At 37.4% G+C, this 12,593-nt stretch overlaps 1 protein-coding gene across 5 annotated transcripts in view; it reads left to right on the forward strand.

The window, feature by feature from the left end:
- Nucleotides 1–10,431, forward strand: part of dagla (diacylglycerol lipase, alpha) — a 42,383-nt gene extending 31,952 nt beyond the window's left edge. For 3 of the 5 annotated variants that reach the window (XM_081359669.1, XM_081359671.1, XM_081359670.1), the window contains 4 exons: nt 270–478; nt 1,199–1,325; nt 6,706–6,869; nt 7,620–10,431. In XM_081359669.1, coding sequence (XP_081215795.1) covers nt 270–478; nt 1,199–1,325; nt 6,706–6,869; nt 7,620–8,745 — 1,626 coding nt within the window. In that variant the 3' untranslated portion in view covers nt 8,746–10,431. Of the gene's footprint in view, nt 1–269; nt 479–1,198; nt 1,326–3,907; nt 6,180–6,705; nt 6,870–7,619 lie in introns of those variants that run through there. The other 2 variants (XM_081359672.1, XM_081359673.1) reach the window with 1 other exon arrangement.
- The last annotated feature ends 2,162 nt before the right edge of the window (nt 10,432–12,593 follow it).

Below are 12,593 nucleotides of genomic sequence, written 5' to 3' on the forward strand. Positions count from 1 at the left end.
TTGTCAGATTAATGCTGCTTGCATCATGAATCGTGTCTCATGTCTCTCTTATTTTTTGACAGCCTCTGATTAGTTTTGGCATTAATGTGAAGTACCTCAGATTTCTGCAGCTCCAGCACAGTTGGCTTGTTAATAAGCATAATCACGCTGCCTACTTTGGTGGTTAGCTGCTCTCAGCAGGAACTGCTGATTTGAAATGATGTCTGCGTAGGCAGCTCACTAGGTTTTGGAACAGAGCCTGTATTTTTCTCTCTTTCTGTTTCCATCAGTGGCGGATCATTGCTGGGGGAACGAAGTGCATCCCTAAATCAGAGCTGCCACTGGATGATGAAGCCCCTGTTTCTCAGGGCGTGACCCCCTCTAACTCTCGCCTGTGGCTGCACCCCAGTGATCTGAGCATCGCCCTGTCAGCCTCCACGCCACTGTACCCACCAGGACGAGTCATTCATGTGGTGCACAACCACCCGCCCGAGATGTGGTGAGTGGAGGGGAAGTAAATTGAATAGATTAATGGATTAAGGCAATCTGACAGCATGTGCTCTTTAGACATTAATACGTTAACTAATGTAATTTATTCATGTGATGCAAAGCTGAATTTTCAGCATCCTTACTCCAGTCTTCAGTGTCACATGATCCTTCAGAAATCATTCTATTATGCTGATTTGCTGCTCAAGAAACATTTCTTATTATTATCAATGTTGAAAAAAGTGCTGCTTAATTTTGTGGAAACGGCTTAATTTTTTCATGATTCTTTAATGAATAGAAAGTTCGAAGGAACAGTATTTTTATTTGAAATATAAATATTTTGTAACATTATTACTCTCGTTAATTTCACCATTGATCAATTTAATCTGTCCTTGCTGAATAAGATTATTTAAAAAACAAATTTAAATCTTTTGAATAGTTGACACAATCAAATGATCAATATTTCATCAATTTGTAAAACCTATTTCTCTCTGGCAAATCTTTCAGCCACCTTGCAGTGTTTACAAAGTTGTTCTTTACAGAGACGTTTTATAAAAAATAAATCTAATGAAGTTTGGGACCTTTTTATTTTAAGTAATGAATACTATGTCATTTTCAGTAATGAACTCTGAATGCGTCACATCCTGCATCTGTCTGAGTCAAAACTGTGCAAGAGTCTGTACAGGTATTTTTTTTATTTTGTTTTACCATCTTTCTCTCTCCTTGTCTGTAGTTGTGGTCAGGAAGAGCCCACTTACTCCGCTCTGTGGGGGGATAACAAGGCCTTTGATGAGGTCATCATTTCTCCAGCCATGCTGAATGAACACTTGCCCCATGTGGTGATGGATGGCCTCAACAAGGTGTGTGTTTGTGTATGTGAGCATTTGTGTGCACGCTTTTTTGTCTAAAATGCAAAGTCAGTGATTGGATTGGGGATGAAATGCCATTCTGGGCAAATCTGAGTAAAGGCCGGTTCACAACAAGGATGATAACTTTGACAATAACGATAAAGATATAGTTCTAAAAATCATTCTAAATACTAAAGAATAGCAGAATCTACACCACAACTGTAACGATAATTGCAGACGATGTAACTGCAGCGCATGCTTCGAATAAACAGTATGAATAGTCCACTAGTGTGGACACTAATATAGTTATTGATATAGTTATAGTTATCGTTATAGTTATCGTCCTTGGTGTGAACGGGCCTTATCACCAGATCCAGCATCTTTACATATATTAATGCAATAATAATATTAAGAACAACCTTAAATGTCCCACTAGGGCTGGACAATATTTTACATTTTTGTAATATGTATGCAATGATTTTGCTGGTGATATAAAAATACACAATCATAAATATTGTGTATTGAGTACTTTTTAAATGGCCATTAATTTTCCATAAAACTTATTAGACTATCTCCACAATCCTTCCTTGTCTTACACTTTTGATCATAAGAGCATTAAGACCAGGATATTTTAATAATGCTTACAACAAAAATGGAGTTTGATTGATTTACTTGAATTAGACTGTCCATTTGTAATTTGATTCAAAACGAATAAAAAACGTTATTTAAAAGCATTTTCAAATGTCATTCAATTCGGTGATTGGAGTAATGATGCTGAATTGACTTTTGATCAATTTAATGCATCCTTGCTGAATAAATGTATTACTTTCTTTCCAAAAAAAGAAAAAGAAATCTTTCTGACCCCAAACTTTTGAACTGTAGTCTATATTGCCCAGCCCTAACATAATGCATAGCATACAGTAAGTACCAAAGGATTCTGGTGTGCCCAGATCTGCCATGTTTATTATTATGGCTTTTGGGTTTGTGACTGCTGGCTTAAGAATCAATTGCTTATAATGCTTTTGTAATGCTTCAGTGGACTCCAGGTATATGTGTTGCAGGTCTGTTGCAACATCTTCGCCATAATGTGTCTTTTGTCTGTTTTTTCTGTACTTAAAGGTCTGTATTTGTATTTGTCCCCTGAAACTGCCGTCATCGGAATTACATGTGCATAAAAGCATTTCTGGCATGGCTGATTCTTCTTCTTTTTGGTGCTTGCTAAGACAGTTAGATCCCTAACCCTAAGTATTAAACTTTGGGTGCGTAACTGCTACAATGGAATGAAACCTCAAATCACTACATCAAGTCTACACTCTTAAAAATAAAAATTCTTTATTGCCATCAGTGGTTCCATGAAAAAGAGCCTTAATTATCCATGGAATCTTTCCAAAAGGTTCTTTGTATTGGAAAATGGTTCTTCAGGTTATTAAGTTCTACACGCTAAGGCCCGTACACACCGGGACGAATATCGGCGCGCGTTATTCGCCAGCGTTTTTCAACGCGTTTTTTGTGTTCACACCCAAGCGATTTTCGCTGACGATGAGCCGAGTGAACATGCAAATTCATTCCCTGACATTAGATGGCGCTTAATACCACTCCATAACAGTTCTCTTTTATCAAGATTTTTGTAGTCGCTGTCGCGTTTGTCATATAGTTCTTTATGTTCCGACACCAACGAGACCAGCAGCTCTACAATCATCTTGCCTTGCATCTTCCTCGTCTTATTTCTTCCCGGCAGTGTTTAGACGCTACTCGGCATATATCTTCTTCGCCGTTGCGTATGTGTGCTCGGCAAGACCGTTTTGTGTTTGAGCGCCCCCAAGTTGTGTTTTACTGTAACTTCAGAAGCTCCAGACACGTGAGCAAAAGCGCCAATCTCATTGGTCGGATATTTTTTGACGCAGTGCGTCAAACCAAAAAAACGAACCCGAGGCGTTTTTAAAAAAATGACGCTTTTACGCGTGGCGTTTTTCGCGTCGGTGTGGACACTCACATTGGCGCCCTTTGTTTAGTCACGAGGCGTTAAACGTCAGCGAATATCGCGCGCGAAATTCGTCCCGGTGTGAACAGGCCTTAAGGGTACGTCTACACGACAACGATATGTTTAAAACGGTCCCCATTCGGATCCTAAAAACGCTGTATTCTGCTGACAGGCATGGTGATGAAGCACTATAGATTGAACATGTAATACGCATGTGCATGACATCATCATTTTCAGAGTTTTTGTTGTTTACACGGAGACCATTTTCAAAAACTTGTACTTTGAAACCCGTTTTCAAAAGTTTGCGTTTTCAGGCACCCAAAATGCCGTTGTCGTGTAAATGAACGGCCAAGTTTTAGTTAAAAACGGTGTTGTGTAAACAGCCCCTAAAAAGAAAGTGGTTCTTTTAAGAACTGTTACATGAAAGGTTCTTTGGGGAACTCAAAATGGTTCTTTAATGGCATCGCTGCAAAAAAAAACCCAACCTTTTTGAACCTTTAAGAGTGTAGTAGCTCTTTAACTAGTCTTGTTTTTTCTTGTTTCTTCTGAATGTATGTTAATTTGTTCATACTGAATGTCTGTTGTATGGTAATGTGTTGGTTTGTTTTCACAGGTGCTGGAAACCCCATATTTAATTTCAGAACTGATTACTGCACAGGTTGGAAGCCAGAGGACTAGAATCCAATCACATGTGTCTGTCACTAACTCACTCCCAGATCCTTCTCTTATGCCTCTTCGTTCAGATGAATGTTTTATTGTTACAGAAACATGCTCTCTTTCTCAAGCTCCCAGTGAAACAGTTTCTGTCCAACCACGAGGTTCAGACACTCACAGGAACGGTTTATCACTCGATAATACCGTCAGTCTTTTAACGGCAACTTCCAGCAATCGTCCAGAGACGTCAAACACTCAAAATACAGGAACTCTCACTCTAATCCCATCACCTACAATGTCTGTTACTGTAGATACATCTTCCATTAGGTCAGATACAAAGCCAGGAGACATTTCCTTTGACCTTCCACAATCATTAACTTCTCAGTCGGAATCTCCAGCGGATGCATGTGATCCCAAAAATATTCCCCCGTTGAACATTACATTGACCTCTATGAAGTTGGACTTGCCAACGTTAGAAATAACCTCATCTGTCCATGACTCAACCATCCCCTTTAATGACTCTTTATCTTCCAAAATGTCAAATACCTCCTCGGATGTGTCTGTTGATGAGTCCCGCTCTCAATTCCGTAAGATAACTTCCACTAGTAGCACTCTATTCCCAAACACATCAGATTGTCCTTCTTCACCAGAGTTCCTGTTAAAAACCAGTGTAAATCCATCAGAGATCCCCTCAACCGGTCTAATTGGTGAAAGCACAAAACCCTCAATCTATGATAACACACCTTTAACTTCTCCCCAGGATAGACTGAGTTCCTCGACCACTAGTGCCACATGTTATGTCTCAAGCCTGTGATATACACTACCGTTTAAAAGTTTGGGGTCATTAAGATTTATTTTGAAAGAAAAGAATACTTTTATTCAGCACGGACGCATTAAATTGATCAAAAGTGATAGTAAAGACATTTCTAAAAAAATATGTATTTCAAATGAATGCCGCCCTTTTGAGCTTTCTATTCATCAAAGAATACTGAAAAAAAAATGTATCACAGTTTTCACAAAAATATCAAGCAGCACAACTGTATTCAACATTGATAGTAAGAAATGTTTCTTGAATCACCATATTAGAATGATTTCTGAATGATCATGTGACACTGAAGACTGGAGTAATTATGCTGAAAATAAAAATGAGAATAAATTACATTTTAAAATATATTCAAATAAAAAACTGCTATTTTAAATGTAATAATATTTCAGGTTTTACTGTGTTTTTTATTAAATAAATGCTTCCATGGTGAGCATAAGAGACTTCTTTCAAAAACATTTAAAACAAATCTTATACACCCCAATTTTTTTAATAGTTGTATAAAATGTACAGCCAAATGCATGTGCCTTCTTCCTTTGCAGCTAATAATCTACGTTCCTCGCTACCAGAAATATCCCTCAGCTCCAGCTTTGGGCATCTGTCGTGTCATTCTCTTTCTTTCTGCAGGTTCCTGGTCTCTGTCACTTTTTCTTAACTTCCTGTTTTGATGTCTGGTTTAAGCTTTAGCAGTTTGCAGCAGGATTTCCATTGCAGCTTCTTTCCCTCTGCATGTGCCTTGAGTTTGTCACCCGGTGGTTTGGAAAAGAACCGTTCTGTGTCTTTTATGCTTTGTGCTTTACTCTTGGAGTTGGATTTAGCCCGGTTCTTGTGGTGGGCATCAGTGTTTATTTACCCTGCGTGTTGGTGGTGGTAGTTCTGCCTCAGAGGGTACATTTAAAACCTGGATTAAAATCTCCTTTTGTGTTGCGTAGAAGAATGTGGAATGACTTTTTTTTTGCACTAAAATTGGGTAGAAATCTGTGAATTACTGCAGAAAATGTGCTAACCATTGGACTAGAAACCATGTTTTCTCACCAATCAGTGCCAAAATTACCTAACATGCAGTTCATTGTTCATTCAAGATGCTTTATATACAGTATATATACTCTTAGAGGAAAATTAACACTTACATTTATCTCTAACGGCCTGTACTTGTTTTTATAAGGCTCACATTGACTGAAGTTTATATAATTGCTCTTATTTCAAGTAAATGGTTTTGTGTCCTGTATTATTACTTTATTGTCGTTTGTGGTATATGCATGTTACTTGTACATCATTGTTTGTTTCACACCATTTCGTCCATTGCATTTCATCGCATCCATTTACTGATATATTTGTGATTATTGTCTCTAACTTTATCCATACTCATATGTTTATGCACATATTAATAAAGAAAACAGCATCATCACCTTGTGGTTGTGTAATTGGAGTTTTTACCTTGATTTTTCCACTAAACTTTGTCCTTGCTGACTTGAAACTATGAAATATTTTATGTAAAGTGACTAAATTTGGGGAAAAATATAATATTCTGTGCTCAATTTCACTTTCACAACAAAAATAAATAAAAAGTGAAAAAACTTACTAGAAGCACTTGCAAGAAGATCTACAGCATGGGATCTTCCTAGTATGTGTACAAATAATTTTCCTAGTGATTTATTTAAAGACAATTATGCTTAATCTGCATGTTGACATCGCAACTATTAAATATGTGAAAGTTCACTTTTCCTTATAAAAATGTATTCAGGTGCATTCATTTTGCACCACTAATGATGAATTTTTTGCACATTTGTATATAAATAACGCTTTTCACTATGTCAAGTAGGCTGTGAGACCTGCTTGTTTTTGTCTTTTCATAAATTCATGTACATTTTATTCTTATTTGTGTTTTTTTATCACTCTTGCATTCTCTTTCTATGTCCCTCTGTGTCATGTAGGTGTTGGAAAACTATAATAAAGGGAAGACAGCTTTACTGTCTGCTGCTAAGATAATGGTTAGTCCTACAGAAGTGGACCTGAATCCAGAAACAATCTTCCTCGATGCCTCTAATTCACCACATCCCACGCCTGCCACACATCACCGCAGAAACAGTAGTGTCCGGTGAGTTCTGCAAGGGCCAATCACTGTTTGAAACAAGCTGACTGACCAATCAGTCCATGCCAATGAGTGATAAATGATGTTGATTTTCTTGAGGTGTTTTTAAGCATTTCTTATCATTTGATTTTAACACCTTATCGCCTGTCCTCCTCACTCATGCTGACTGCAGAGGTACTGTGTATGGTAGTATACAGTTCCCCCCTCGTCCTCTCTGGTTCAGTAGAACAGCACAGCCTAGGCGTTAGTCACCTTAGTGTTGCCTAACCATAATCCTCTTCCCCTCTTTCTGATTTTCCCCCTTTTTTCCCTGTTCTCTCCTCAATTTCTTTATTTTATTTCTACTATTCTTATTATTTGTTTGTACACTTAACAACACATTTTATATTATTTGTCATCTTTATATATATATATATATATATATATTGATGTATTGATTAATTGAATATTAATAAATGTAAAACATTATGTAATGTTTACATATAAAATGATATATACTTTTTTATTATTTTATATAATTTTTGATATGTTGAATTTTTTTACATTTATATTTTTTGTCTTGCATCACACTTGTTATTTCCCCCCATTTATGGCATCTTTTAAATATGCTCTTTTTTCACTTTTGGATTTTTTTGTTCATCAAACTTTTTTTTTTTATTCCCTTATTTTATTTGTCATCAACAACTCTTCCATGCTGGCCGTTTATTTTCTCCACATGCTACTCTACTCCTGTGCCCACTTCCTGTCCTGCTGTAGTTCCTGTGCCCGCTCTGAGATCTCACTGGATGGCTTCTCGGAGTGTCCGCCTCCTCCTGTTCCTGTGGTGCTCACCGGAGCCCGTGAGCGATTGGCCGTGGAGCTGCGGGAGCGAAAAGCTCCCCTGGCCATCATGGAAAGTCTTTCTGACGCTGAATCTGTCTACAGCTTGGACTCCCGGCGATCATCCGCCGCCCTGAGGGGCTCACCCTGTCTGGGGAGTCTACCTTTCCCTTTGGATGCTCCCATCCCAGAAGAGAATCCTTCGCTGTGCTCCCGCACAGAGCTGCTGGCCGCAGACGGCTTGAGCCAGGGCACAGTGGACCTTGAGCTGGGGGAAACCGGCCCTTACTGCCCTACTCCTCCGGAACTAGAAGTAACCTCCAATGACGCCCATCATCTCCCTGTCAACACCCGCAACGGCAGGCACTTCTCTTCACTCTTGCTTGGACAAACTATTGCAGATCAAGCGACCATTCAGGGCAAGAACTTCCGGCGGTCTTCAGAAACCCCTGTGGCTTGCCAGCCATCAGCTGTTCGTAACAGTCAAGAATCCTGCCCTGTAGCACCCCAGTCTTGTTCTATGCCAGAAAACCTCAGCGAAACGCCCAAGGATAGAGAGTTTGAAGGGGGAGAAGTCAACATTGAGCTTGAGAGTGGCCGGTCCCAGACTCTTCCATCAGTTTCGCCACTGTCCAATGGCACTCCCAGTCAGGCTGTCCTGGAGTTCGCCCAATACCTGGACTCTCTGTTTAGGCTCGATGGCAGCAGCTCTCCACCTCTCGAGCTGTCCGATGCAGAGTCCGAGTCTGGAAGGGGATCTTACAGTCAGGCGGAAGAACACCAATCGGATCAGTGTGCGAAAAACGCAGACAGTGACAGGCAGCTACTGGCCAGAGCAACTCTAGAGCCCAACTTGGTTCCCAAGCCCCCTCGCACCTTTGCTGGCTCGGCCGACCCTTCCTCCGGCATCTCCCTTTCTCCGTCCTTTCCACTCTCGTCCTCCGGAGAACTCAATGATTTCTCTCCTGCTGATGGAGCGCTACCCACCAACCATATGTCGATGCTACGAACTTCTGTTGCTTGCCCCAACCCCAAGGAAACTGCATTGTCATCAATGGTGTAGTGGTCCACTGTCAAACCTCAACATATTCTGTTTATTTATTTTACCCTACAGTTACCCTACGGTTTTCTTTCCCAACACTCAGTGGGACCACTTTCTTTGCTCTTTCTGAACCGATTGTAGAAACGTGCATGCGTAGCAACGCGGCCAGTCCGAGACTTCCAGACTTATGGACCGTTAAGGATTCATCAAGAACAGAAGACCTCATTTTGTACTATTGTAAGACATGTATTTGCTGAATGCATTGTGTCTTGTGCATCACCATTATGAAGTGTCCTAATCTCTGCCTGCAACACATTAGGTGCTGAGAGGCTCCTTTGAACACGAAAGATGTTGCTAGCATATAAAGAAGCTTGCACAATGACCATACGTTCACATTGAAACTAATGTTACGGTAATGTTTACATTGACGCCACAGAACACCAAGCTATCACAAAGGTTGGCAGTTCCATATAAGGGAAACGCTGGGATAGGCGAAAAGGCACGACTGAGTTACGGGGAGGGGAGCACACAACAAGCTGTGGGGTATATTTCCTCAGGACTTTCAAGAATGAAGAATGGGACAAAGATGTCTCAGGCAAAGGATAATAAATTTTGTTGGATTGTACTTTTTCATTTTTTAATTGAAGATTGTGTGGAATATCCTGCTGAGTATGTGTAATTGGTGGCACTGACGATTGGTGGACATCTATGAGTTCTTAATGTGCATGAGAAAATACTGTATGCTCGTGTAAAACGTTTAATTTTGCTAACTTTTGTCATCTCTTATTTACATAAATCCACTTGAATTTACGCATGCAAGTTTTATATCATTTTTTTTCACCTGATTGCCAAAAAGCCAACTTCATACAAGTCAAAAGTTTGAACTGTGTGATATTAATATATAATGATAATTACTATTATTATTTATTTTTACAAACCACTGCCCATAAATGCAAATGACATCAGGAAGAGCTGAATGGTACAGGACATGCTTCAGTCACAAAATGCGCCCTTTAAATGGTTTGCCTGAAACTGCGATGCAGTACATGTCCTTCAAGAAAAGTCTCATTCGGTATGGGTATGGAGTGCAATCAGTAGCAAAATAAGCATAGAGAGATTTCTTCTCATCTGCTTTTTTTAAAAATCATTTCTACTGTTGTTGCTATATTATAATAAAAATTGGTTTATCTCAACGGCAAATATTTTAATAACTTAGACTTGCTTTTTATATATCGTTTTAGGATAAAGTGTTTGAGTTTTTGGGTGGTTGTGTGGAAAAGTACAGCGGTCTGTCACAACAGTTTCGCAAGTCACAAATGTGTCAAGTGACAAGTATTTTATTTTGTATATTGATTGTTTCAAAAAATGTTATTTAGCACAATTCCCATGCTTTCATGCTTTGATCGCATGCAATAATTTGTTCTATAGGTTCAGATTTAGCTTTTTGCCAATTTGGCTTTTTTTCCTGATGTAAATGTACAATAAATTATCAAAAGTCTGGGATATTAAGTACTTATTTTCCTGTTCTATAGTTGCTGCTTTACTAAATAACTAATTACTTCATAAACTGTGACTGCTGTACTTTTTCACAAAAAGTTGTGTTGAGCACTGCCTTTTCACGTGAGTGTAAATACTGTCTTGTTTCAGTTGTTGTGTTCAAAAAATAGATATAAAGTCAATGGGACTTAACAATAAAAAAAAAGCTCTATCATGTACCATAGTGATGACTTTATCTCAGATGTATAGCTATATTGATATATCTACAGTATAAATTATAAATAGAGAAAAATAATTACTATTCAGGAACAAAACTCTGAGACTGTGGCCATATGTTTACTTAAAAAAAAATATATATAAGGATTGAACCATCATTCTTTGAAAAAAAGAAAAGAAAAGAAATAACTCTTTTCATGTCTGTCACTATACCCTGCCAGTCTTTTAACTTTTAAGAATGAGAATGTATTCAAATGCACACACTTACACTGCCCTGCCTGTAATAGAATAAAACATATGGATCTAAGACTGACTTTGTTTCTTGAATTTGTTTCTTGAAAAATCTTGAATTTATGAGAAATAGAAGAATATAAATGTCTACTAAACAACAGTTAATCCTGTTGGTTAAGCACTTCCTTTCACTGACCATTTGTTACTGTCTTGGTTTAGATCGTATCTCTTCGTTCAGATTTTCCAATCAAAATCACCGCTGATGTTCCTCAGGGTTCTGTCTTGGGTCCTCTTCTATTCATCATTTACATAATTCCTCTTTTAGGTATTTTTAGGAAATATGGGTAACCATTTTCATTGCTACGCTGATGGCACCCAGCTCTATCTGTCTTCCAAGCCCTCTGGTTCCACTTTCTTCCACTCTCTCTGTCTAGTTTAGCTGAAATTAGAGATTGGCTTTCTGATAATTTTCTAAAACTCAATTGGAGTAAAACTGAAGTCCTCCTTGTAGGCAGTGCTGGGTAGATTACTAACTACAAAAATTGTAGTTAGTTATGTAATCTAAATGACTCATTTTAGGTCATGTATTCTGACTTTTTGATTACTTTTGATCTGACTCGTTTATCGATTTGAATAGGATAATCTTGTACCTATTGATATAAAAATACAAAGAGAAGTAAAGGGATATGATGAGGTGTTACTGTTGCCTCTGTCACCGCCTGGAGAGTTTTGTTAGTCCTGTTTAACAAATATTTATGAAATCCGGTAAAGCTGTAAAAGTGACATATGTGATCAGTCGTGAATTGTATCCCTTCCCAATAAAAACTTAAATAAAAAAAAATAAATAAATAAAAAAAATACAAAGAGAAAAAAATATATTCCATTATGTGTTATCAACAACACGAAATGCATTAAATATTACATTACATCAGGGTTTCCCAGACAGGGGTTTGTGAGTTTAATAAAATGCTATTACGTAATTAAATCCTAATTAAATAATAAATACAATCAATAGATATTTTTTAAATAAAAACAACCAAAATAAAACATTTATTTAAAAAAAATATATATTTGTTTACCTGTCATGTGACCATTAACCGACACCAGAGAACTGTTAACTTTTTATTATTATTTATTATTGGCTTGATTTTATTATTGACCTTACTAAGGACTTGTATTTTAAATATATTAGGACAAAGAGGTTCAGCTGACAATAAAGTTGGGGAATCCCAGTTTAGAGTCTGGGTGTCATCCTCAATAACGCTTGATTCTTCGAAGCAATGATACTCTTATATTTACATTAATACCAAATGTGTTCACTATAGTGTCAGGCCCAAAATAAAAGAATGACAGTTTCTGTGTGAATTTGGCAAAATGAAGATTTCATTAATAAATATAAAACTGATATTGATTCAAAATGTCTGACAGGGTAAAATTCATTTCAAGGAGACTTATTTTACTATATTACTGAGAAAATATTTTTGTTGAATGAAGGACCACATTTTTTCCCCTCCAATTCATATTTTCAATTATTACAGTAAAAGACTATTACTGAAAATTTCAATAAAAGGGGTCTTTATCATTTCTACCCCTTTGCAGAAACACATTTTATTTTCTATTTGGCTCAGGAAAATAATCAAGAGTATGCAATATTATTAATATTGAATATTATTTTGGATTATTTTGGAACAAACCAAATACAAGTACAATCCAAAAAAATCTTGAACAATTAAGTAGGCCTGCTATATAACATTGGATGACAGCTTATTTAAAATAAAGTATGGAAGACAAAAAATCAAAAATAAGATAAATGTATATTTAAATACAATTATATGAAATTAAATATCATATTACGCTACATTCAAAAGTTTGTCATACAATTTTGCCGCTTTTATTGTTAATTATTTTTAGTGTCATAATTAAGC

This window comes from Scardinius erythrophthalmus (assembly GCF_964197995.2).
Source record: "Scardinius erythrophthalmus genome assembly, chromosome: 2".
NCBI lineage: Eukaryota > Metazoa > Chordata > Actinopteri > Cypriniformes > Leuciscidae > Scardinius > Scardinius erythrophthalmus.